This window comes from Spermophilus citellus (assembly GCF_964194105.1).
Source record: "Spermophilus citellus genome assembly, chromosome: 6".
NCBI lineage: Eukaryota > Metazoa > Chordata > Mammalia > Rodentia > Sciuridae > Spermophilus > Spermophilus citellus.
Window position 1 is genome coordinate 12647749 of NC_138187.1, and position 27577 is coordinate 12675325.

General features: G+C 56.6%; 1 protein-coding gene across 1 annotated transcript in view; it reads left to right on the forward strand.

Annotated features, from left to right (window-relative positions):
- XYLT1 (xylosyltransferase 1) overlaps positions 1-27577 on the forward strand; it is a 240037-nt gene that overhangs the window by 172673 nt on the left and 39787 nt on the right. The window contains exons 4-5 of the mRNA XM_081299981.1: positions 5868-6040; positions 7439-7641. Coding sequence (XP_081156107.1) covers positions 5868-6040; positions 7439-7641 — 376 coding nt within the window. The remainder of the gene's footprint in view (positions 1-5867; positions 6041-7438; positions 7642-27577) is intronic.

Below are 27577 nucleotides of genomic sequence, written 5' to 3' on the forward strand. Positions count from 1 at the left end.
CATCCCAGCAGCTCAGGAGGCTGAGGCAGGAGGATCTCAGGTTCAAAGCCAGCCTCAGCAACAGCGAGGCCCTAAGCCACTCAGTGAGACCCTGTCCCTAAATAAAATTCAAAATAGGGCTGGGGATGGGGCTCAGTGGTCAAGAGCCCCTGAGTTCAATCCCTGGTACCTGCCCCCCCCCCAAAAAAAGAAAGATTTCCCAGGGAAAAAAGCCATCCGAGCTAACAGCGCCTAGAGCCCCCGGAAGCCTCCTTCTCAGGGTGGTCCACCTCTTCCTACCCTGCGAGGTTCCTGCTGCCGGGTGGAACTGTCCCCCAGGGAGTACCCCCAGGGCCCCACGGGGTCGGGGACAGACGGTTCATCCCCCTGGGTAGGTGAAGATGGACCATCGTGGGGGGTCTCCCCAAGGCTCCCCCCAGCTGTGCACCCTGTGCCGTGGCCCCCACCGTCTTCAGCTGCTGATGCACACAACCTCGTTCCTGCTCCTCGCCACCCCAGACCCACCGCCCCTCTTATTTGGAAGCAAATCAGAAAGCTCCCCTGGCAGCCGCGGAAGGAGCGCTTGGGAGTATAACCCGAGTCCAGGGCTGGGCTGGAGTCAGTGTCCGGTCAAGGTCTCCTTCGCATTGACCATTGCTGCTGGTCAGGGGCACTCGCTGCGGAGAGAAATTCAGTGGTGGGTGTTCACCTGCGAGCAGCGGGTGACAGCGTGGGCGCCAGAGCTAGGTCTGTTGGAGAGATCACACCCTGGTCACCCTGGTCACCCTGGTGGGCAGCCCAAGAGAAAGGAGTTGACGATAGAATCACTTACTGGGCATGCAGTCTGTGCCGGGCGCTGCGCTCAGTCCTGACCTGAAAGTCCACGAGAGGCGGTTTCTGTGGTCACGTGGACCCGTTTTACAGATGAGAAGGCTAAGGCTTGGAGACACGGCTGGACCAGGCTGAGCCCACGTGACCGGCCTGGCCAGAGACCAGGCTGCCCTGGCTCTTCCTCCTAGATGCCATCCTGGCATCCCAGTGCCAGTGGAGTAGACCCCCTTATCCTCAGGGCATCGGTCCCCACATACGCCGGGGTGCCGGAAGCCACAGATGTCACCAGACCCTGTGTATGTGCCGTGCATCCCTCCTTGTCCAGGGACCTGCCGTGGACGGTCAAGACCATCATATAAAATGGCCTGGTGTTTGCACAGAACCTACGCACACCTTCCCGCAGACTTTAAATCATCTCCTCATTATTTACAACCCCGAATACAACGTCAGTGCTGTGTCCGTGGCTTTTACGCTCCATAGTTTAGGGAATGACAGGAAAAGGTCTGCACGTGTTCAGCAGAGAATCAACCTTTTTTTTTTGGTGTGTGAACCGGGGCTACTTTACCATGGAGCTACATCCCCAGATTTTTCGTTGTTGATGTTATTTTTTTATTTCGAGACAGGATCTCACTTAAGTTGTTGAGGCTGTCCTCGAACGTGCAGTCCTCCTGCCTTAGCCTCCACAGTTGCCGCTGCACCCAGTACAGACGCAATTTAAAAAGAAAGATGTTTTCAATCCACAGTTGGTTGAATCCACGCTGTAGAAGCCACAGAATCGGAGGGAAGCTCGGTGTGTCCTTCTCCACCTACCAACCTACGTCTGGTAGCATTTAATTTATAAACCAGGCCCAGGAAGAGACAAACAACCACAGCGGATAATAAAATAGAAAGGTTGTAATAGCATATTGCAGCAAGATATATATCATATGTTTATTTCTGGAACTTTCCATCTATTATTCTGGGTGACTACAACCTCAGAAAGCAGTGCTGCAGATGAGGGGTGATCCACACCTTGCCCTTCGACCTTGGCAAAGCACCTCCACCTCCACCATCTCTTTGGAGCCCGAGGATCACGTGGTCCCCACTTAATGCACAACGCCACCGAGAACCAGAGTCGGGTCTGGGTCTGAGCGTGGCGGGGCTGGTTACCGGGGAGCGCGCCGCGGCTCCCGTCCGCATCCTTCACACCTGCGCTGCCAAAATGCATTTGATATTCTCCCCCCATGAACCTGGCTTTTTAACATTCGTCTGAAGTCAGCTTTTCGCTGCCTGTGACCATCCTGATTTTCCCACTTATTTTCTGGCTTTTTTTTTTTTTTTAAGCCACCGGGATCTGATTCCACTGTCAAGTTCACGGTTCTTTTCTAGGAGCCGGGCAGTGCTTGGGTTTCCATCCTTCAGAGAGTCCCGTGTCTGAAGACCCCTCAGTTCTGACTTGAGGGATGGCTACCTACCATCATCCACCCTGCAGCTGGGGGTCAGTCCCAGGGGCAGATTTTCCTATTTATAGGATGGGGACAGTTGGGTGGAGCGCAGGGACCGTGACAGGGTTCCAGGACCCCAGAGTCGCTGCAGCCGGTGCTCAGCCCACACAGCTGCTTAACAGGTGCTCGGCCCTCCTCTCCCCCAGCTCCATGCCCAGCGCCGGGTGTCTCCTTTCTGTACAGGTGTATTTTACCTCCCACCCCCCTCCCCAAAACAGCCACGCCGCAGCAGAACTCTGGGGTTTCTGGTCCCCCTTTTCTTTGCAACTGTCTGCTACGAGGACCACTTTTTTTTTCTTTTGTAGCTGTAGAGGCACAGAATGCCTTTATTTTATTTGTTTATTTTTACATGGCCCCGAGGATGGAACCCAGGGCCTCACACATGCTCGGCGAGTGCTCTACCACTGAGCCCCAGCCCGGCCCCGATGATGGCTTTATTTAAGCAGAAGCAGCTGTTGCGTTGCTAGGGTTGTCTTTGATGCCCAGTGCCCCCTCCTCTGCCCCAGAAGGAAAGCATCCGTGTGTCTGTCTGTCTGGCTGCGAATCTGCTCTCTAACCGCTGCAGCGAGCCATGGAGGGCTCTTCCCCACGCCAGTGTCCAGGTGCAGAGCCCCCACGCCTGCCCTGACTCAGCTTCAGCAGAGGGCGGGTGGAAACCCAGGGTGGCCGGGACTGGGTGACACGGGGCTTCTACTCCCATCTCTGTCCTCACCGTGCGGCCTGGGAAATGGGTCACCCTCTCCAAGCCTTGAAGGACAATAATGCACTCTTCCCAGCGCCAAATAATGATGGTCGCTCAAACCATGATCGCCCCCACCATAGCAGGGATACACGCCAAACCCTCCGAAATCACCAGCTCCAGGCTGGGGATAGAGCTCCGTGGGTAGAGGGCTTGCCTGACTTGCACAAGGCCCTGGGTTCAATCCCAGGCACCACAAAAAAGAGAAAAGAAAAAATCAGTTTCTCTGGACCAGAGAAGCCACTGTTTTTCAAAATGCGTTCATTCATTCACTCATTCATTCAGCAACGTGGCAAGAGCCATCGGAGGCTGGAAGGCAAGGGAAGGGTCTATCTCCCAAGCCTTGACTGGGTGACGGTGGGTGACAGGTGGTAGCTGTCTCGTTAGAGGGATAGTTGGATGGTGCTGTGTTTGGATGGATAGGTGGTTGGATCAGACAGATGGGTGTGTGGGTGGATGGATGGATGGACAGATAGATGACTGGGTGGACAGAGGATGGGAGGATGGATGAGTGGATGAATGTTTGGATGGACAGATGGATGAACAGGTAGATGGAGGGTAGATAGATGCATGGGCGGGTGGATGGAAGGATGGACAGGTGGATAGCTGAAAATGTAGCTTTAGTGGTCACCTCACGTCAGCCTCCCATCAAATACAAAAAGTCCCCTCCAGTACTAGTGACAGTCCTCAGATGCATGTCTGCTCCCTGCAGTAACTAACTCAGGAGGCGTTTCAGGACCAAGCACCACAGTCAAGAACCCTTCCTTCCGTGCTCTGGGTTGGACCATGTCCTGTGTCAGTGGTTCGGGAGTGGCCTTTGGAGTGAGACCTGGATTTGAATCTCGGCTTAACCAATTGAAGCAGGGTGACCTGCAACAAACCCTTGGCCTCTCTCCGCTGTGGTTTCCTCGTATGAGAAAAGGGGGTAACGGCACCATCGTGCAAGGTCACCGTGAGGACATGGTGTTGGGGGCAGGTCAATGTTCGATGAAAGGTGCTGGGGTTTTACTGAGCCAGAATGTGCTCTGTACCTTCTTTTTTTGGACAAGAACCAGCTGTGTGCTAGATATCGTTGCATAGTTAATGGTCAACAGGTCTGAAAGAGTCCCCGGTCTCTCAGAGATTTTGCTCCAGTGCTGTGTTCAGACAAAGAAGCAGAGAAGCATCTTCAGATGGTGCTAAGGGCTAGGAGGAAAATGGAAGCAGGAGAGGCGAACACATAAGGGACGGAGGCGGGAGTCCTCTTGGTGGGCTGTAAGCCAAAGTCAGGAAGGTTCAGCCAGGCAGAGATCTGGGGACAGGGACTTCTAGGCAGCAAGAAGGGCCGTGAAAAGGTCCTGAGGCAGAATGAGCTTGCCCAAGGAAAGGCAGGTGGACGAGGTGGCAAGGTGGGAAGTGGGACTGGTCAGGGCAGAGAGGTCTGAGGAGTGACGTCAGCCAGGCCTCCCGGGCAGCCAGATCTGGACGTTATCCACGTTAATGTCATCCTGTGGTCGGGAACATGGAAGGACTCCTGTTCATTTGGTGGTCATTCAGTTTTCTGACGGCAGCTGACAGGCCCTGGGGTTCTTGCTCTCGGGCTCCACGGTCCATGTTCTTTGCATTCCTAGTTGGTCTTCTGGGACACCCACAACCGCCACCCAGTGTGAGTGCCCTGAACCCAGACCCCATAGGAAATCTGTTAAACCCAAAGGAAACTGGGCTGAGGAAAGCGAGGAGCTTCCCGTTGGAATCGCGATGAACTCAGCCGGGAAGCTGTGTTTCTCCGGGGGTCCTTGTCCCTGCGGGATGTGGAAGGGAAACGGAGAGAAGGGGTCTCTGAGGCTGATTTCCGGATAAAATATGTCTGGAACCATTTATCCGGGCAGATCTGGTACAGGATCTGGCTTTAAAAGAAAAATCACACCATGATCCACGACGTGGCTCCCCTCCCGCCTGGTGGACCCCGGGGTTCAGATCGGCTCACTAGGACTCGGAGACTCACCGCCGCCCCGGGTCGGTTTTCTTCCGGCAAGTTCTCTCCCTGTCGGGACAGAAAGGCTCTTGGGATCTTGCAGTTTGGTGGGCCACAGATAGCGACCCTCGCCGATCTCCCAGTTCCAGCCTGAGTGTGGCGGGCTCTTGTTGAGCGCTGTCCTGGTTGGCCCTCGTGTCCCCCTGAACTGGGCTCTGGCCTGGGGGAAACAGCGTTGTGATGGGCTTGTCCTGCCTGGTGTTTGGGTGGCTCCTCTGCATCCACCTGGACCGAGCACGGCGGGGAGGGGACCGTGCCTCCAGCAGCTTCAGGTGACCGAGCTTCAGGACGCTAGATGAACGCGTCCGTCATTGCGCTTCAGGTGAACAGGATGGTACTGTGCGCTTGGAGTCGGTGCAGAGGGTCGGTCTCAGGTTATCTGTTCCCACCACAATTTGAAGGGCACAAGGAAACATATGGGGTGCTGTGAGGAGAAGAAAGGACAATGGATTCCAGCCAGAGAAAACCGGCTCCTGTGTTGGGGTTCCTAACCCAGAGGAGACGCAGCTTCCCCTGGGTTCAAAGCCCCCTCCCCGAGCTCGACTCCCCTGCCTCATGTCACGGCTAACAGTGTCCCCAGGTCTCCATCCGTCTTTTTCAGGCTGCTTGGGAGTGGAGAGTAGGTCGTAAGCACCGGGGTCTCCTACCCCACTGGGGCCTGGACCTGCTTGGCCAAGTTGAATCAAGTCCCAGGGTCCAAAGTGAATGTACCCTGGGAATAGTCCCCAGAAAGGAACAAAGAAAAAAAATCAGAGCAACTCCCTGCTCCCCCGTGGAGGCTGAGCCTCACCTCACCTCTGTGGTCTCGGGTTTTCCCCAGGCAAAGCCACCAAGAACGTTCAGTGGGACGAAGACTCCGTGGAGTACCTGCCAGCCAACCCCGTCAGGATCGCCTTCGTCCTGGTGGTCCACGGCCGAGCCTCCCGGCAGCTGCAGCGCATGTTCAAGGCCATCTACCACAAGGACCACTTCTACTACATCCACGTGGATAAGGTGAGGAGCCGCTTCCCCTCCCACCATGCTGGGCTGCCTCTGCAGTCTGTCTGTCCCTCTCTGATCGCTCCTCTCACAAGTCCTGGCTAAGGCGCAGAGGCTGACCAGTATGTGGTTTCAGAGTTACCAGCTAAGGCTTCTGACTTTCTCCATAAACATTATTTTTCTTTCTTTCTTTTTGTTTATTTTTATTTGGGCAGTGGGTACCAGGAATTGAACTCAGGGGCGCTTAACCACCGAGCCCCATCCCCAGCCCTATTTTGTAATTTTACTTAGAGACAGGGTCTCACTGAGTTGCTTAGCGCCTCGCTGTTGCTGAGGCTGGCTTTGAACTCGTGATCCTCCTGCCTCAGCCTCCCAAGCCGCTGGGATGACAGACGTGTGCCCCCACACCCAGCTATTTTTTACTCTTGATTGGCACATAATAATTATACAGATTGATGGGGTGCCGTATGACATTTCAACGTATGCATACATGCTGTACCCAGCCTGTTCGGAGTAATGAACATATCTGTTGCCTGAAGTGCCTATCATTTCTCTGCGGGTGGTGACATCATTCAGGGTCTTCTATGTTTTTTGATAGTTTTTCGTTATTTTATTTATTTATATGTGATGCTGAGAATTGAGCCCAGGGCCTCACACATGCTAGACAGGGGCTCTACCCCTGAGCCCCAGCCCCAGCCCCATCTCTTCTACTAATTTTTTTGAAATGGATGCTGGGTCGCCTCCTCCTCCAGTTCAGCTCTGGGGTCCTCCTACCTCTTCTCCTGCCCAGCGCCTCCCCCTGCCTCGCAGACCTGGTAGCCAGAATGGGCTCACCTTTTCTATAAAAGTCCAGGTTATAAATAATTCCGGCTTTGTGACCCACACGCTCTGTGCCTCAGCCGCCCGGCTCTGCCCTGGTGGCGGGAAAGCAGCCACAGAAAACATGTGGACAAATGGGCGTGGCCAGGTGCCAATAAAGCTTTATTGACAAAGCCGGTGGGCGATGTGCTCACTGGGCGCTCTCCTGCCCGGGGAGTTTCCGTTGGCTGCAGATGAGGCCAGATGGCAAAGGGGCGGTTTCATGGCCAAGATCTGCTCCTAGCAGAGCAGGGAGAGGGTGAGGGAGGGCCACAGTGGGCAGGACGGGTGCAGACTCCACACAAGTCACATGTACCAACGCAGAGCCCCAGACCCTGCCAGCCCAGGGCTCGAGGACAAATTTCCAATGAATTGAAGGGCAGAGAGGTGCAGGGAGACCCCTGGCCGGGATCGGTGGCTTGGCCGAGTCTCCTGCGTCCAGATACCAGTGGCTGGGGGGGAGGAGCAGATTGGGCCTGGGCGGGGGGTGCCCCGCCTGCCTGGCGTCGGGCCCTTTCTGGGCTGCTGAATGTCACCTTTCTCTCCTGGGCCAAGCGCTCTAATTACCTGCACCGGCAAGTGCTGCAGTTCGCCGGGCAGTACGGCAACGTCCGCGTCACCCCCTGGAGGATGGCCACCATCTGGGGGGGAGCCAGCCTCCTGGCCACCTACCTGCAGAGCATGCGGGACCTGCTGGAGATGACCGACTGGCCCTGGGACTTCTTCATCAACCTCAGCGCGGCCGACTACCCCATCAGGTAAGGCGGCCGGTGGCCCCGGGGCCGGCCTGGTCTGGTGTCCTGCTTCCTCTTTCTCCCCCCTCCCTGGGACACTGGGAAGCACGGGCAGTCTGCTTCCTGTCCAGGGAGACATGCCATGGGCCTCCCGCGCTCTCCCTGAGGTCCCCACCCTGGTGCAGGCTGGACCTGAGGGCCCCGGGCACTTCTTCCCTCACTGGGACCAGAGAGAAGTTCTGAGCACATGGTCCTCCCAGCTCTGTCCCAGGCTGAAGACACAGAAACCCCTGCCCGCGGGGGGCTTCCATTCCAGCCCAGACCAACCAAAGAAGTCGGCCGTAGGTAGGATGACCACACCCTGTGGTCACAGTTTGTTGGGATGATGGCGTGTTGGAAAGATGAAGCAGAGAACAGAGGCAGGGGCCGGCAGGATGGCGATGGAGCAGCCAGGGTTGTCCCCGGATGAGAAGGAGTGAGTCCCGCCGAGGGGGAGAGTGGCCCAGGTGACGGGTGGGGAGGGCTGAGCCCTGGGGTGTGCCCGGGACAGCAGGGCTGAGGGGCCATAACACGGCGATCGAGGGCCAGGGTAACAGGAGACACGCCATCAGAGACACTGGGGCTCGGTCATGGAGAGTCTGGAAATCGTGGTCAGTCCAAGCAAGATGGACGCCACCGTGAGCTTGGGGCAGAGGAAGGACAAGGTCAGACTTTGTGTTGAGCTCCAAGGCGGGAGGGAGAGAAGGCGTCGGCTGCGGGGTCCGAGCAGCCCCACAGATGGTGGGTGTCCTCGGGGTCCGTGGGGCCCCCACCGAATTTTCACAGATGAGCTGACGGCCCCCACTGGCAGGCCCACCTGAAAGGACAGGTTCTGGCATCCCTGGAAGCGCTGTGCCCTCCACCCTCGGCTGACACAGTTACCTGGAGCTGGAGGTGCAGCCAGCAGCCCCCAGGTGCCAGCAGGAGGGCTGTGCCTTGGTGCGTGTGGTGTTTAAAGGATATCATAAGCCAAGAAAACCTCCCTAGAGATGGTGCAAGAAAACAGAGAAGCAAGACAATGAACTGCACTTGCAATCAAGAAGGCGGCTCCCAGGCAGGTGCTGTGGGAACGCCTGTCAGCCCAGAGGCTCGGGAGGCTGAGGCAGGAGGATCGCGGGCTCAGAGCCAGCCTCAGCCAAAGCGAGGCTCTGAGCAACTCAGTGAGACCCTGTCTCTAAATAAAATACACAATAGGGCTGGGGATGTGGCTCAGTGGTGGGTGTCCCTGAGTTCAATCTCCGATATCCCCCCCCACACACACACACACAAAGAAGAAAGCGGCTCTTTGCCCGTGTGTTCTTGTTGACCAGGGTACACAGGAAATGGATTGGGGGTGAGGGGGGCCTCCCTGCAACCCATGGCAACAGGGCACTGGATTCAGCATTCCCTGGAGAATTGGGCAAAGGTGTCTAAAAAGAAACTTCATCAGGACAATTTTCAAACACACACGAGAGTAACGTAAGCAGCGCCCCATGAGCCTCACCCAGTTTCGGCAACCATCAGTCACGGCCGGCCGCTGGCCCAGGACTCTCGCCCTCCTCGCCCAGCCCTGGGTTGCTGGTGAGTGGATCCAAGGCTTCGATTGTACAGCGGCGTCTGCAAATGCTTCACACACGCGTCACAGATAGGACTGTCTTTGAACAGGACATCAATAGGACGCTCCCGCCTGAAATGGTGGAGTCAGGATCCAGACGAGGAACAGGTATGAAGAAGACCTCGCTGCAGAGGTCACAGCGTGGTCCTCGGCTCCCTTCTACGTACCTGGGCTCAGGGGCATCCATCAGCTGCTGGGAGACTCCAGATGAGTGAGAGGGAAGCATAATCTCTGGTCATTTTGGACAAGATACACCAGTTTTCTTTTGTTCATAGACTAATAGAGGTAAAGGGAACAGGTTTGAAAGCATTGCTGACCAATGTCTACCTACCATGAATTTTCATTTATTCAACATTTATTGAGCAACTACTACGCCAAGCACTCTTTGGGAATTTAGTGAACAGAAACAGCTTCTACTTCTCCCCAGCCTCGTGGAGCACATGTCCTAGTTGGGAAGATGGAATCATGAGAGATGAACTAGGGTTGTAGAGAAAGGAAGGGGCATGAGTGAGAAAAGCTGGAGAGTATAAGCAGGAGACCAGAAAGACGCGGAGGTCTGTTCAGCTTGGAGCTGAGACCTGCAGAGGAACAGGGGCTGATTGACAGGGAAACAATAGAGATCATTCTAGACCAGGATTTCCCCAGCCATGGCACTGCGGATGTTTGCTGATGGACAATTCTCTGTCGTGGGGCGATTCTGTGCGTTGTAGGGTGTTTGGCAACATCTCTGGTCTCTGCCCACTAGATGCCCAGAACACACCCTGCCCACTTGTGCAAACCACACATCTCGTGACATTGCTGAGTGTCCCCTGGGCCCAAGTTTCCTCCAGCTGAGAGCCACCATTTCTGACGGAGTGATAGCCTGGGTGTGATGGGGGTCAGAGATGAGCTTGCTGCATTTGAGAAATTTAAAACACGGGTGGAGCATCATACGTTAAAAAGTGAGGAGACGGGTAGAGCGCACAGAGTGGAGGTTAGAACATTCCTCTCCATCTTCTAGGAGAGGACTGAGTCCAGAAATGCCCCCCAATGCTACGCACAGCCCCTACTGTGACCGGTCCTTCCTTCAGCCCTCACAGCAAACTCGTCCTACAGATGGACAGACAGAGCTCTGTCTATGGTAACCTCGGTACTCTATCTGCTTGAAGTCAATCTCTTGGCAAAATCAGCAGCCTCAGACTGGCTGGCTGGTCCCCAGCTGCATAGCAGACAGAGGGACAGTCCAGGCCCTTGAGCTCCCTCGTGGCCGGACAGGACAGTGGACTCACTGCAGCAGGGGATGTCAGGGCAAGGTGGTGCACGGTGACTGTTGTCTCCGAGGATGAGGAGCTATGGTCAAGGTTCCCACGGTCATGTCAGCCTGGGACCCCGGGCCTCATTCTGCCTGAGACCTGTGGAGGCCCCGTAGGTGGTGTGCGCACTGCTGCCCCCTAGGGGCGCTGGGTTGTGTTGCTTGGAAGTCGAGCCCGTAACCTAGGCCCCTTCAACTCAGGGGCAGCCCAGCTCTGCTCAGCGGCCACAACAAAGCGTGCCAGACCCCACCCCAGAAACCGCTCTGCAGCTTGCACTGTGACCATGAGCAAGAGAACCCCATCGAGATACCACCACGAAACACAGAGTGTCCGACCCTTGGAAGGTGCTCAGTACACGCCAACTGTTTACATCTAAGCTCCACCCAAAGTGGTGTCTCATATCAGTGGATGAGATACCAGAAACCCTTGCCCAGACCATGGGTCCACCCTACCCCATGTTTACAACTTCTTTAGCTGGGCCTCAGTGGTCTGGCTGGCCCTGGCTGGCCCTCTCCCTGACCTCAGTGCCGTGGTGCCCACCGCCTGTTCCACTCTCCTGCCATTCTGCCCGCCAGCCTCAGGGCCAGAGGCGCCTCCTGCACGCGGTGTGGCTGGTGCCTCTGGCCGCTGTTTTCGGGGAGCCGCCTGCACCAAAACATATGAAGTTTGCAGATGAATGACTTTATCCTGGGCAACTCAGCTAGGTTTCCAGTCCCATCTGCCGCTCCATCTGTGGCTTCCCATCCACTCCTTCCCCCATCCCAGGAGGGAGAGCAAACTTGGGCGCCTTCGGGAAGGGGTGGGCGTGCCCAGGTCAGACCCCAAGGAGCTGGGGAGGGGGTCTCCAAGGGCAGAAGCAGCGAGGTGTCCACCCTGAGCGGCTCTGTGCTTGGACACCACCTTCCAGTGTCCCCCGCCCGGCCCTAACGGAGCATCCAGCCTCTCCCTCTTGGGTGGTAAAGACCTGGTGGTCTACTGGTCCCTAGTCTTGGGTGGGCCCTGGACACAGAGAGCCTCGCTTCAGTCCCCTCTCCCACTCCATGTGACCTGACAGAAGTGGCTGCCGTTTCCTGCATCTCAGTTTCTCCACCTTGGGTGCCTATCTCAAAAGACCGTCTGGAGGGTAAATGGACTATGGCCTGTCCGGCGTCCCTGGTGGCCGGATGTGCAGCAAGTCTGGGTGGACGCTGGCCGGTCCTCTGGCAGTGGGTCGTGGGGGCCCCACGGTGGGAGCTCGTCATCCTGGATATCAGTTGCTCTCCCTCTTCCCTCCACAGAGTTTAACCAGAAGTAAAACGGCTCTTGAACCCACCTCCCCCTCCAAAGTGGGAAAGGCAGAGTTAGGCGGCCAGGACGGAAGGCCCCAGCGCCTCTGTGGTGGGGAGGGTTTTCCCGTATTTGGAAGGTTCACGGGAAGCGTGTTGGAAGACCCCCGGCCTCGCCGCCCTGCTGTGGACGCTGCCTGGCCCAGGGAGGCTCTGACTGGAGCTGGTCACGGACGGGAACGGATGTTTCCAAACTCGAGGACCTGACTCCAGGGCCTGATGATTTTGTTCAGTGTGTTCTACTCACAAAGGCGGGGACAGGAGGGAATGAAGCCAGATGCACTTGGCCCTGTTGGTTGGTCTGGACCCGCGCAGAGCATCATTAGCTGAGCCCCATGACGTCCTGGGCAGAGTCGGGTGACGGGGTGCGCACAGGGTGGTGATTTCAGGAGCCAGGGTTCCCTCTGACTTCACTCAACTGACTGATCTCCTGCTCGGGACTGAATATACCATTGCAAAGGAGGCGGGTGCTCCGAAGGGGGGAAGGGAGCCCTCAGCCCTGGAAGTGTCACCTGGATGAGGTGTGGGCGGCCTCCCCAAGGAGCAGCGTGGGACCTGGGGTGCCAGGAAAAGTGTTCCCGGAGGAGCAGGTAGCATGGGCAAAGGCCTGGGGGCAGTAGGGGCCTTGGCATATTGGAGGATGTGGCTGCCTTCCTGCAGGTGAGACAGGTAAGGCCAGTCTCGCGGGGACTTTACATCCGTGCTGATGGTTGACGCCTTGGCCCACGAGCGTGAGGTTTTGTTTTGGGTTTTATTTTGTTTGTTTGCTTGGGGGGAGGGGTACCAGGGACTGAACTCAGGGGCACTCGACCACTGAGCCACATCCCCAGCCCTATTTTTGCATTTTATTTAGAGACAGGGTCTCACTGAGTTGTTCAGGGCCTCGCTTTTGCTGAGGCTGGCTTTGAACTCGCCATCCTCCTGCCTCAGCCTCCCGAGCCACGGGGATGACAGGCGTGCGCCCGGCTGAGCTGTGAGGTTTAAGAGCAAGTAATCTGATGGCATTACTGAGAGATCATTTTGGTGGTCATGGGAGAAAAGTTGGGCAGGGACCCAAATGGGAGGGAGAGGCCAGTCAGAGGGTGCAGCTCCTGCTGACCCAGAACCGGGCCCGGCTGTCCTCTTCCAGCCTGGCAAAGGCGGGCATCCCTGGAGCCACACTGAACTTGCAGAATCCACGCAGCCAATCAGTCCTGGAGTCCCACACAGCCAGGCAGCCGCCGTCTGCTCGGGGACCGGAGCCCACAACTGTGCAGACAGCCTTGGTCAGGAGACCGCAGAGCCTTCCTGCCGGGGCCCAAGCAGCCCAGAACTTGGGCACCTGACCTGGCACGTTCCAGTGGTGATGTTGGCATCTCTCCCATGTGCAGTCTGTCCCCCACCCCCAGACCCGACCTTGTCACCTCACCCAACCCTGCAAGGATGGCCTCTGCCTGAGCCATCAGTGTCCCCGAGTGGACACTGCCTGAGCCAGACCCTGGAAACAGTCCAGAGCTTCTGCAAGGCCATTTCCTGAGCATCTGCCAACTACAACAAAGGCCAAATCAAAACCAGGGTCCGCGTGGTTCTCCTCTCAGCCAGGGGACGCAGACGCCTGGTGGGTGGCGAGAACCTCTACGCCAAGCTGCCCACGGAGTTAAAATACATCCTGGAGGCCTGAAGACCGCTCACTGGTAAAGAGGGGGAGAGAGGGAGAGAGAGAGAGAGACAGAGACAGAGAAAGGGAGGGGAGGGGAGAGAGAGATTCATCACAGGGTTAGAGGAGCACAGGACTTCCCTGCCCCAATGGGCAGTAGTTAGCTTCAGCCACAGTCCCGGGTGGGAGGTCACATCTGAGACTAAAACCCAGGTCATGGGGCGTGACCACCTCCTCTTCCAAACCACTTCTGCATGGAGGCGCCCTAGATGCCCGCCCTCTCTTGAGACCCCAGGCCCCAGGGACGGAGCCATCCCGGAGAGCTCCCCCCAGATCCTGCGGGAGTCAGCAGGGCGCACCTGCTCTGGCCGCAGCAGCTCCGGGAACTGGAAAAACACGCCGATAATTACGCCGTTAGCAGTTCTGTTTGCATCTTGTAAGAAAATAAACACATCCTCAGGCCTGGTACTCCTCAGGCTGACAGCAGCTCCGGCTCCTGCTGAAGCGCACGTGGCTCTCTCCCGCCGGCTGTCCCTGGTCTCCTGAGCTCTGTGCCAGGTCAGGCGGCTCTGTATGTTCCCCCAAGGCCCAGACTGACCCCGAACACCCGCGGGACAAATGGAATCGGGCTGGAGTGGCCTTGAAATGCAGGGGGGAGCATCCAGGTCCCTCGGAGGGCCAGCCATGGTCCCATGGGTGTAGAAGGCCATCCTGGCTCACAGAGGTCAGGAGGGAAGATTCGGGAAAAATACAGAGGAGTTCCCAAGATCAGTGTGAAAGGCCCAGAACAAAAGGTAGGCACTCTTTACCCAAGGATGCCGCCGTCTCTCTCCAAGGCACCCGCCATACCGTCTGCTGGCTTTGGATCCCTCGCTTTCGCGGGGTCATGTTCTCTCTTGAGTCCTGTGTCCTGTGGTCCAGAGGGACATCAGACTCAAGAGAGTGGAAATAGCGCCTCAGCTTGTTCCTTCGCCCTCTTATTAAACACAGCTCGCTGAGGTCCCCTGGGGAGGCGGGCAGCGTTCTAGACCCGAGCTGGCAGAGAGAACCTTCTGGAAATGGAGTAGAGTGCTCCATTTAGAAAGAATTCACTCACTTTTACCAGAAGAAGAGAGAGCCAGACATGGCCTCCACCCTCTGCCAAAGGTCCCACCAGATCCCGGGTTGATGATGGATTTTGAAAGTGTTTTCTTCCCTAATTCCTCGCTCCCTGGATGGCGCAGTCCCCTGTCTTCCTGGCCGCAGCTCCCTGGATGGGGGTGGGACATTTCCAGCCTGGGCACCTCCCCTCTGCTGCACGGAGCGTGTTTGCTGTGGGCAAAGCCGAGCCTTCTTATCCGTGGCTCTGCCACCCGCAGACGGGAGAGGGCTGGGGTGCCCTGGGGCTCCGAGGGCCTCCTGGGAATCTGGACGGGAGCTCGGGGTGGTCCACACCCTAGAGCACGTTGCTTGCTGCCCGCCCGCACCTGTTTCCAGGTGCGCTCTGGAGAGGCAGCCAGCTCGGAGGTCCAGGGGGAAGGGAGTGTGTCCCTACCTTTCTGTATGGATGATGGCAGGGATTTGGAAGAGCCCAAGGGACAGAGTTAAGGTGCAAACATTCTGTGTACAAACAGAAACTCTGGAGTTTGGAAAAATTCTTTATTTCCTCTCCCTTGCCGCATGTGCCGCCATGACCCAGCACGGTCAGTGGTCAGTAGTGGCCTCCACAGTAGATGCCTGGGAAGCCCCTAGGAGCTGCCACCCTCCAGGAGCACTTCATAGTGGCCAACACTCCTGAGTCATTATCCAGCGTCACCCTGTGGCCGCCTCAGATGGTCGAACCTATCACTTCAGCCCATTTCACAGGTGAAGAAAATGAGGCTGAGAGAAGTAAAGGACTTCGCCAGGGTCTCAAAGCTGGTGGGGATCCAGGCTGGTGTTCAAACCCATGGGTCCTTCTTCACCGTCGGGGGCACCTGAGTTCTCCAGTGGCAGCTGCCGGTGAACCTGCTGGATCATTCCAGAAAGAAGCTGTCCACCGTGGCTTCCCCATCGCAGTCCTTGGTTCTCCATCTGGATGAGATCCCAGGAGGCAAGAGCTGTCCAACAACAAGAGAGGAGCAGGCACATGGAGCCTGGGACCCGGGGTCCCCTAACCTGCAGCCAGTCGCTCAGATGACTTGCCCAAGGTCACCTAGCAGGACTGTGGCTGAGCCGGGATTTGAACACAGGCCCAGCTGCCCGCCAAGTTCCACGTTCTTTGCTCTGGGCCAACCACCAGGTCACATAAGCAGCAGACCCCAGGGGGAAAAACCCATCACACGAGACCACCAACCCCACCACGTGGCCACCGCAGCCAGCCTGGGCCACGTCCAGATGGGCTCATTCCCTCTCTGGCTGATGGGAGATGGCACTTGAATGAATGCATTTGCTCTAAGCACAGACCTGGGGACCAGCTGTCCCACATTAACTGGAACAGCCACGCTTTCACGTTCCTTGCTGATCCTGCTCCCTGGGCATCCTGGACTCCCCAGGCCTCTCCCGGTAGGACTGGCGGTGGCCGATGGGATTCTCACTCATTTACATATTAGCCTCACACCTAAGGAGCAGTGAATGGAGGCCGTTTCCCCAAAGACATGGGATTGTTTCCAAGCAAAACCAAAACCGTGCGGGCACTTCTGCACCATCGTGGATTCATTCCATGAGGGTGGGGACAAGGCCACGCCACGTCAGCCCAACCTGGATTGGAAATGTCGCTGTGGACGGAAGTGGGTCTCCCTAAGATCCGCGAGGAGGGTGAGGGGGCAGCCTGGTCCTCGGGAGTTAGGAAAAGAAATGCCAACCATCTTCCCTCCTCTCTGTCATGCGAGGACCCAGCCAGAAGGTGACCATCTGGAAGAGGGCCTGCGCTAGCAAGCAAATTGACCAACACCTCCATCTTGAACCTCCGCCTCCGAGGTTATGAGAAAACTCTCTGTTGAGGCCGCCCAGCCTGCAGGACCTTGTTAGGGTCACCTGGGCTGACAAATGGGCCTCCCCCACCCTCCCCCAGCTGCAGGCTCCCGAGACAAGGGAAGCTGAGCTTTCTGAGCCTCGGGTTCCTTGCCTGTCAGAGGGGCAGGACGACGGGAGCTGTCACTGAGCTGTACTGCTATCTGTCCAGCGCTCCGACACCCAGCCGGACCAGCAGGGCAGCTCAGTCCTCTGCTCCCCGCCGTCTCCCCTCTCCCTCCCCCAGCACCAGGACGGGGATGCTCAGCCTGCCGCTGGGCACGCGAAGAGCTGGCCGCTGGGCACGAGAAGAGCTGGCCGAGTAACCTGAGCCGTCTGGAGGATGGCGATCGTCATGGTGGTGGGATCTGAAGACCCTGCGGGGTCACGCATTTTAGACCAAAAGATAAAACCTTGGTCTGGCCTTTTGGGCCAGTAATTTCTTTACTCCCCCCATCTCATATTTATACCTCCACACCCTGGAACTAATACTAAATACAGATAGAGGACGTGGCTCTCAGGAAACCCGGTGGCTATGGGAGTGAGGAGGGGGCTGCCAGGAGCTCAGCCATCTCATCTGCAGCTGAGGCCCCGCCGTGGCCCCTCGTCTTCCTCGCTGTGGGCCTGGCTAGTGGGGGGACAGTGCTGACCTTCCCATGTCCCTCTCTCCTCTTGCCCTGGAGTCAGAGCAGCTGCCATCTTCCTGAAATTCCCAGTGGGAAGCTTCCTCCAATTCCCAATGGGACCATTGACTTGACCAAGGGCCTCACCCCCCACCCTCTTCCCAGATCCCAGCAGTGAGCCACTGACCACCCCGCTGGCCCTAGGCAGTGACGGAGACCCCTATGGGTCCCTGGCGTGGGAATGGTCATGGCAGAGAAGCCAAGGCTGAGAGCAAAGTGCCCATCCATCGCTCCTTCGACCCGCCCCCTGCCTCCCGCCACAGCTGCCCGGGTCCAGATGGAGGGGCTGGGACCTGGATTCTGGCTTCGGCCCATGACCCATAACACCACCGGCCCATCGCCCAGTGGAGACCAGGCCAGAGGAGGCCACGGGCGGTGCTGGCCACTCTCCCCAGGGTGACGGTGACGTGCAGTGTCACACGAGTGCTTTGTCTCCTTGCTAAGAAAGAATTAGAGATTATGCCCCTAAGAGCCACTGCCCTCCCGGTCCTCCTTCCTCCAGAGAAGGCTCCTCCTTGGCGCGGCTTTAATGGTGCCCATCTGTCAACATGACGCGGCGGAGCAAGCCCGGGGCGCAGACGTCACCACCCCTACTCAATATAACTGTGCTCCTGGGGATGCCGGGATCTGGCTGAAGGCCAAGCAGGTTTTGATTATGGAGTCAATCTTTGTTTAAAAGTTTGCCACCCTGGGAACGTTTCTAACAAGTTGCTCTGAACAATGCATTCTCGGTCACCTACAGCTAAAGAGTCCCCTTAACCCAAATGGCTTCACCAGGGTGCTGCGAACCACTCAGGAGCAGGGGCTGTGTCCCCTCATCGAGAGCAAGGTCGCAGCACTAAGGGGAGCCGCTTTGTCACAGACTGAGCGACGGGAGTCAGTGAGGTCCCCACCACGGCTCCCCCAGCTCTAAGCGTATGCAGAGAGCTAAGTGCTTCTCGGGGTCTCGCTCAATCTCTGGGCCACCTGGTGAGTGGGGACCTTTACCATCCCCACTGATGGGAGAAGGGACCTGAGGACATGCCCGCCCACCGAGACCCAGCACTCCGATGCAAACCCACCCATGCCAGGGATCCTCCAGTACGACCCCTGGGCCGCTGTCTCGCACCCAAGACGCCTAGATGGGATACGCAGGCCAGTTATTGGAAATACCAGCGTCTCCCTGCGTTGACCTCCAACCCTGGCTTTCGGGAGCTGAAGCTTTCTCTTTAAAAATAGTTGATTTAAATAAGAAATTTCTTACAAAGTCATTATGCAGGGGTTGAGTCACTCTTTGGTCATCCTACAAGCCTTTATGGGGCACCTACTGTATGGAGGCCAGCTGGGTGGTGGGGACACAGCCGTAAGGGTGAGCTGATGGGGAACATGTTGGGTACAAAGGTGTAGAGAAAGTCACATCCCAGGGGGAGCACAGGTCACTTGATCAGGTGGACCTCCCAGACAGCTGTCCCAGACAGCTGTGGGGCAAATGCAGAAACAACCCAAAATAAAGATCCGGTTAGATGTGGGGATGGCAGGCTTTTTTTTCCCTTAATATTTTTAGTTGTAAATAGACCCAAGACCTTTATTTTACCTATATATTTTTATGCGGTGCTGAGGATGGAACCCAGCGCCTGGTATGTGCTAGGCAGGTGCTCTGCCACTGAGCCCCAACCCCAGCCCGATGGCGAGCATTTGGACAAGGGGACAGAGGGTGACTGTCTCCAGCTTGGTGGGCCGCGGAGTTTTGTCACGATGAATGCCCGGCACTGGGGTCGCAGCCCTGGGGGGAGTCATGGATGACGCACATGGGCGGGGCTTCCCGTGCCCCTGGAAACTTGGCTAATGGACACAGGCCCTGGTTTGCGGACCCCTGTACCAGACCATCCACCAGCTCTTAGCATGACGGAGAGTGGCCAGGCCAGCACACAGGGCAAGGTCTCTGCCCACTTAGCTTCTGACCCACCCGCCCTCTTTCTAGGTGTGGCCTTTCCTAAGTTACCCAAGTGGTTTCTGTCCACCCTGGTACCAGCTTGTGGTCCCCGCAGGGGCTCAGATTTCAGGACCCTGGACAGAGAACTGCGGTCCTGATTCCCAGGGCCTAGGGCCTCCCTCCCCTGACCCCGACCTGGGCTCCCTCCAGCCAGGGCAGCTGAACCCCACATAGGACATCAGGCTCCCTTTACCGTCCCTCCATGCGTGTGGCGTGCCTGTCCCGATCCCCAGCTGAGGAGCAGCACCGTGAGACGCTGTTCCCACCCCAGCCTGCCTGCCCGGGGCCCACCCAGAGGAGACAGGCCACTTGCTGGGTTGTCCAGCACTGGAGCCTCCTCCGCTCCCTGGAGCCTGTGTTCCTACCGCCCCCTTGGCCTTCTCTGCATAATACCTGTGCTCGCTGGCCCGGTCCCCAACCTGCACACCTTCCTCAATCTGAATCCAAAAGGTTAATGACACTGAGTCTCAAGACTCATTGGTTTCAGCCCTTACCCGAGAGCTCTGCTTCCCCGACACACACACACACACACACACACACACACACACACACACACGAGCATCTTCCGGTGACTGGCCAGGCAAGTCACCAGCTAATGCCTTAATGCCTGCTAATTCTCCAAGATTTCCCAGAGTGACCGCACTCAGGTTCCTGTTCTGTTCTGCAAATCTGGCTGATCCCGTAGGTCTGGTTCCCCACCAACATCTTGCCTAGATATGTGTCCCCCACCCCCAGCTGCCATTTGTCTCAGGAGTCTGCCAAATTGTCCTTTTAAAGAGGGAGAGAAAATTTTAACCAACGCAATGATCACAAAATGGGTCTCAGTGAAATATCAGCTTTAGGGTCTCAGGACTGACGGATTGATTCACTCAGCCATCTGATCGGTCAGCGCTCGCTTGTTGGAAACCTGAAGTGGACCAGGCAGTGGCGAGGATCTGAGGTCACAGCCACCAACAGGATATTTTAACATCTCCGCCTTGAGGAACATACTGATTAGGCCATTAAATAATCACATCTTCATGAAACTATTAGGAAGGAAATTTACATGCGTATCATGCCGGAAAATAACATGCATAGAACCTCTTCTCTTCTAAGAGGTCAGAGAGATTCCCTGGAGAAGCACCTTTGACATGAGATTGAACAAAAGGGGAAATTAACTCGAATGAAAAAAGTGGGCGGAAGATGAGGTCTTCAGGCCAAGGAGGTTGTGTGTGCAAAGGTCCTGAGGTAGGAGAGCATAGAACTCAGGCAGCAAATGAAAAGAAGCTACGTGGACAAGGAGTGTTAGGGGGATAATCCAGGAGAATGGGGCTGGTTGCCCCTGTTCAGAGGGCGGCAATGCTGCCCAGACATTCTGCCTCTTCCAAAACAAAGAAGTGGATCTCAATTGGCCATTGTCTTTAATAATTTTTGAGCCTTTGTTTTGAAGCTACTAACTCCACTTGGGAATGAGGACCTCGTTCATTGGGGCTGAGCGATTGCTGTGGTCACTCTGGGCTGGGCGTGGGGACCCAAAGAGAAATGGGCATAAGGCTGATGGAACCTGTCGTGTTCCAGGCCTGAGATGGACATTGGGGGGACACAGATGAATCAAACGACGTCCTTGTCCTGGGGTAGCTTACCCTGGCAGGACTTGAACACAAGCTAGGGAGACAGGTGGGCAAAATTTAAAAACTCCTGGCTCAGAAGAGGCCTGGCCAGGGCTGCCCACCACTGCCTCCGGCGTTTCCAGACAGGAATACAGACGCATCCTTCCAGTCTTTCCCCAGCACCTGCTGTGGCCTCAGCCCCTCGAGGGACATCTGGGCAGCTCAGACACCACTCTCGCTCCCACTTGGCAGATGGGAAAACTGAGTCTCCGTGAGCCCAAGGCAGCGTTCAAAACACTCAGCAAGAAAGGGACAAAGATCACAAGGAGGTTTCTACAAATCTGTCTCCGAGAAGCTTTGTCACAGCCGAACCTGGCTCCCCCTCCAGATTCCATCCCTTGGTGTCCTGCAAAGGGGAACCAAACCCAATCAGAGGCCGTCATCGGTTGTCATCTGGGACTGTAGAATTTGGCTAACCAGATGTCCTGCCCGCTCGAGACGCCCGGTGGCACCTGGGGAAAATCCGATTTCAGAGAATTAAAACTTAATCACATCGAGTTCCCACGCGCACACCCGCACAGCGGGCTGGAGGGCAGCCCCCTGCGGTGCTGGAGGACCCCCTGTGGCCCCCAAGGGCTGGTTCCTGTCCTTTCCCCTACAGCCCTCCGGAGGGAGGCCGCCGGGTGAGGGGTCCTGTTGGTGGACCCTCAGAGGAACCGCCCCTGAGACAGTGAGGCGCGGTGACTTCCAGGTGGCCTGCCACCGTGTTGGGGCTCTGAGAAGCCACACGCCAGCCCCACCAGGCCGGGAGCTTGTTTCTGTGCTGTGTCACTCTCATCAGTAACGAAAGGGTGAATCCGGTTAAAACGACTGGATTTTGTCACCCAGGTGGCTTTGCTATGTGCTGCCTGCCTGCGTGGAGGGAGGGACTGTCCCCCACCATGTCCCCACATGGAAATGCTTTGCATTTGCCTCCCTTGAGCTCCCGGGTCTCACCCCAGGTCACAAGGACCTACCCATCTGTCACCTGCCCCAGCCTGCCAGGTGCTCTTTGAGGACAGGGACTTCTGCTGTTGCCGAGGTCCGGATCAGAGGACTGGGACGTCCCCTCCCCCAGAGAGCAAAGGGCCCTCCCAACCCTCCGAGTCAGGCCACAGCACAGAAGCTCAGAAAGCTCCGGGGAGTCCCAAAGATGGAGTTGTCCAGGCCAGACTGGACGCCACCCCTGGGCCTCAGGGAGGAGGTAGCATCGTCCTGCAGCCACCGAAGGACAGGAAGGGCAAGAGGCGACACCACCAGGCTCGTGTTTTAGAAAGATCTTGCGGCTGCTCGCTGGAGCCCTGGGGGAGGACAGACGGCACTTCTGTCCACTCACTTTCCCTCGGGTGGCCCACGGTGGCCATAACGGTGCCCACAGGGTCCGGGAGGAGAGTGGTGTCCAGCCCCCTCTGGACATTTCCCCTGCGTCTTGGCAAAGACTCTGCGAGACTCCGCCCCGTCTGAACCTGAGTCGCCTCATTTCCAGTCCTTTGGCTCTTGCCTCCTGCAGAGAGCCGTGAACTTGACCTTTCTTCACTGCCCTCTGGAATCCCCAGCTCCGTTCGTTATTTCTCCAGTTGGCAAGAAGAGGGCGGTGAGGCTTGTGAATAAACCAGCCGGGGAACACCCAAGGGAGAGCCGCGGGGGTCTCTGCCACCCCTGCCCTGAACAACCCCCCAGAGGACCAAGGGGCCCACTACCTGGAGTAGGTGTGGGGAAGAGAGGTGGCGGCTGGGATCGGAGGGGAGCCCAGGAGGAGGCGCGAGCCCTGGACAGAGGTGCCACCTGTTTGTTAAGAATGACAGTGTTAGTTGATCACCTGCTATGTGGCAGGTCCTGTCCGAGGGAAACTCCTGGTGCAGGTACCAGGCAGGTGGACGCCAGCTGCAGCCGCCACCGCCCCCCACCACCCAAGAGAAGATCGTGTGCCCCACCCCCACCCTGCCTCCACCCCTGAGGACGCCTCATTCCACCGAAATGTGTCTTTCCAAAAGCAAAGTGAGGCTTGGAGTGAGCAATTCCACACCTAGGAACGTAATCGTGCAGAAACCTAGCACACCCATCCACGGAAGCACAGATCTGCAAGCCCGCACCTTGAGGTGTTGTCTGTAAGAGGAAAGAAACGGAGACAACCTAGGTGTCCATCGCTGGGGGATTGACTGTGCCGACACCACAGGATTCTGTGCAGCCGTTAAAAGGGTGACATCTGTGTGTTGATTATTCAGGATGGCAAGACATATCATTATCTCATCATGAATGCACATTTCTGTTTATGTAATTTTAAAATGATATAAACATAGAAGCATGGACTTCATAGGTTATCATAGGGTTAAGTGGATTGATAGATTCCAAGTGCTTGGAATTCTGTCCGGCGCCACACAGTAGCATAGTCAGACGCTCTTGTGGATGTTGCTATCGCTGGTGTTTAGTTCTTAATCTGGCCGTATCTAAGCTTTCCTGATAAATTTAAAAGCTTAGGAAAGACTGACAATTAGCCTCCCCACCAGCCTTTCTGTACATGTGGATTCTTCATAGAAAAAGCTTCCTACTCCTACGGGGCATGCCACTTTTCCTGTGATGACATCCCTCCACGGATCCATACCTGGGGCCACAACTCATCTTGATTTGCTGGGGACCATCCGATTTTAAAATTCTGTGACAGCCTGGGAAAATCAGGACAGTGGAGCCCTCTGTGGAGGCCCTTGATGACCTGGAGGATTTAGAAAAAATACAGACTAGCAATCGTTAACTGCTTTTCATGTATACTTGGGGCAAGGGGCGGGGGGAATCCCATATGTGTGGTATATCGGATTGGAATACTAGTCAGCCCTGAAAAGGAGAGCACACATGCTACAACATGGATGGAATTTGAGGACATTCTCCTAGGCAAGACAAGCCATGCACAAAAAGACAAATTCTGCAGAATAAAGCAAAATCCCCAGGGTAGTCATAATCGTCGAGATAGAATGTACAACCATAGTTGCTGGGGGGCCCAGAAAAGGGGGAGTGGAGAGCCTTTATTTAATGGGTGGTCAGCCTCTGTGTGCCAAAACAAAAAGAAAAGGAGGAGTGGAGAGCCATTATTTAATGGGTGGTCAGCCTCTGTGTGCCAAAACAAAAAGAGCTCTGGGCGTGGGTGGCACATACAGCAAGCCCGTTCCAGATACCACTGAACCCGTGCCTACAGATGGTCAGGGTGGACGTTTTTATGTTACATGTCATTTTACCCAAGCTGCTAGCTGATGCTGTCATGGCCACTGGGAGCCAGCTTCTAACTCGGACACCAGCCAGGGGACGGAGGGCAAGGCCTCTTCCCTGGGGCTCTTCCCACTCTGCGCTCTACAGAACGTCCGTCCCCTGGGTCTTACTCCCAGAAAACCCTCCAAGTTCAAGTCAAGCTGGGCCTTTGCTCGGCTGTCCCTGGTTCACGATGTCCTGAGCCTCTGACATTCAGTCTCAGCTAACGTAGACCCAGGGCTTCCTCTCCGCCAGGTGCTACGGCGAGGGTCTTAGGTGCACGGTTTTGTATGACACTCCCCACACTCCTCATGACTCACGCAGATGAAAGTAACTTGCTCCGAGTCTCCGTTTTCCAGAAGAGACTGTGGGGAGCAGAAGAAAATGGACTTGATAGGGAGCAGTGCTTCTTGTACTTGAAAGAGCGCCCACAGCATCCCGGAATCTCACTGAAAAGCAGAGTGGAGCTCATGGGTCTGGGGTGGGGCCTGAGACATTACAGTCACAGACCCGGCTGTGACCCGGGAGGCATCCACTCACTCATCCCTTCTCTGTCACTTGCAGAAGGTGTCCCACGGCAAAGGGCACCCGCTCTGACACTGAGTGCGAGGTTCCAATCCCCGTCTGGTACCCAGACAGGTACCCAGGTGCAGAAGGCTTCTCTGAGTCTCAGCCACCCAGTCTGTACAATGAGAATGGAGTACACACTGTATCTCAGGTACAATCAGACATAGCAAGAGTGTGTCGCCAGGCCTAGGACACAGTGGACATCCGACAAATGGCTTATTTGATGACTCGCACGGTCACCCGATTCAGCTGAGATTCCTGTGTGCTTCCTGGTCAGATTCTTTCAGCATTTATTTATTTATTACCTATTTCAGCAAAGATTTCCCCACGGCTCTCAAGGTGGCAGGGATGGGTCCCCATGACACTCGGGGCAGAGGAACTGGCGTGAAATACCACGATTTCTCATCCCATCCGCCAATGTTAGAAGGAAACTGATCAAGAGATGGGTCCCAGGAATGAGCCCTGGGAGCCTCTTTGGCACCAGGAGGAGCAAGACGTGGGAGTGGAGGGGAGGGCAAGGGACTGGAACCCGGTAAAATGTCAACAGATCGGGAGCTGCTAATTATCCAGAGAGAACTAAATATTATGCAGGCAATTATCGACAGGCGTCTGAAAGCAGCTCAGGGGAACTTGGTCCCCAGCCCAATTCCGTGTCCTTTTGGAGAAGGGCTGGGAGGCGCCTCGGCATTCAAAGCAGGCTCTTGACACCCAGGGGGAGCGGGTAGCAGGGGTCCCCCGGCCCCACCAGGCCAGCCAATCCAGCAAGGTCCTGGGCCGGGCCCACAGTGCTGGGCTTTGAAAGGGGGCTTTATCCCGGACTCCAGGCCTGGAGCCCGCGGCCCCTCCCGTCCCCCTCCCTCCCCCAAGATGTCATCTTTTGAGACGATTTCATGTGGAAGCATCGCTAAGTAAATTCGCTAAATGCCTATTCATCCCCGTCAGATGGGGACTCGGTGAAGCGGTAAATGTGAAAATAGCCCCAGCTCAGGCCTGAAAGGCGCTTTCCGGGGTTGCCAAATGGAGCTGCAGCGCGCCTGACCCCCAGAGGCAGGGAGGCTTCGCGAGAGGGCCCCCCCCCCCAGCCCTGCTGGCCCCTCAGTCCTCCCACCGAGGGGCCCTGTTTATTATTCCGACTGCCGGGACCCATTCAGAGGTTAACTTGTCCCGCATTCATCAGGACGACAATAATGAACTGTCGCAGAGAGTGACGAGGGGGTTGGTAAATAGAGGCTGCCGAGGCTGAGACGGAGAGGGGGCCTCTCTGTGGCTGGGAAAGAGACATTGTTGGATTTTTTTTTTTTTCAACATGGGTTGATTTAGTGGCCTCTTCTCCCAGGCGCTCCTTCAAGACCCTGTCCTTTGGCCAGCGACAGGTACCCAGGTGCAGGCACCGTGGGGCTCCCCCCTGGCGGGCACGGGCACTGGTTCAGGCCGAGGGTGCAGCGCTCGCTCTGCGCCCCTGGGACGGAGTCACCTCTGCGCAGACCCGCGGGGCTCTCCTGGCGCCCGGTGGCTGGCCATGGGTGTTTATTTCAGTCACGGGATGGGACACCGGGCGGCAGGCTCATTTTCACTGCGACAGCGCCTAACTGCTCCGCGCCACCCACCCCTGCCGGAATTAGGAGTGGGTCAACACGCTGCGTCCAATGAGAGCGCAGAGGCTCCGAGTGGCGAGACTGCGGAGTCACGGGGAGGGGCAGGAGGGGGCCGGGCGCACGGAGCTGGGCAGTGTGCATGGTGTGCACGTATAGTGCGCCTACTGTGTGCCCTTCCAAGGCACCCGGTTATTCACTCCGTGTGTATGGGGGAAGGGCCTACTATGTGCATGTTGAAATCAGCCGCCACCCAGAGAGGCTCAAGAGCTGCTCCCTGCACACAGCGGGCTGAGCCACACGGCTGGGCTCTCTTTCCAGATCCTTCTGTTTCTGGAGCCTGGGCATCACTTTCTAAAGCGCTGTCAAGCTTCTGCAAAGTCTAGCCTCCGTTCCTGGTTCCTTGTCACCGCCCACACCGCCTCTCCGGGTCTGAGACAATGGTTAACCCCTTCCTTCTAAGTAAAACTCGGAGCCCAGAGCCCGCTGATGAAGGGGCTGTCACATCAGCGCCGTTTACCTGTTTGGGTTTATTCAGCGGAAGAGGCGACTGCGTTTCTGGCAGATGGAGACCTGTGTGACTGCCTTTTAAAATACTGTCACAGCTGTATGCACAAGCTGATTAGCTGTGACTACACTGCTGGTGCCGAGATTGATGGCGATAAATTTGGGATAACAATGCCTGGGACAAAGGCATCCGTTTGTACTGCACAGCGGAGGGTTTGAAAGCTCCCTCCTCCCGTAGCCCCGTGGTGACGCGGTCTCCATGACCGTCACCAGGTGTCAGTCCAAACGCAACTCGTGTCCATTCGTTCCTTCATTCATTCAACAAACACTGAAGTAGCTCCTACTGTGTACCAGCGATAAACAATGGCCAGGGGCTATCCTTGGGGTGCTCACCTTGTATGGTTGGCAAGCTCAGAGTATCCAGATGGTGACAGAATGTGAGGGGGGGGGTGTGCTACTTGAGATCAAGTGACCAGAAGAGGCCTCCCTGAAGAGGTGACATTTGAAAAACCTAGTTGAAAAGAGCAGGCAGCACTGGGAAGATAACACGGCCAAATTTCTCAGGGACAGCGAATGCAAAGGTCCTGAGGCCGCCCTGTGTTTGGCATCAGGCTGCACACTGATGGTTGCCAAGCCCAGGGCTGAGCCCTGGAGATTCTAAAACATGTCACACGCAATGACTGGCTGTCCTCCAGGGGTTCCCAGGACAGTGGAGTGCGTGGGACAGAGCTGCCCAGACAGGCGTTTCAATGCAGGGGTGGGGTTGTCAAGAGAGCATCTCACCAGGCTGGTGATCAGGGAAGGCAGGAGGAGCTGGGTGACACACAGGGAGACTGTGGATTCTGAGGCCCAGAAGGGAGTCTCCATTGCCCCCCCCCCCGCCCCCCGGGGGACCCTGACTTTCCTCTCTGTTTATTT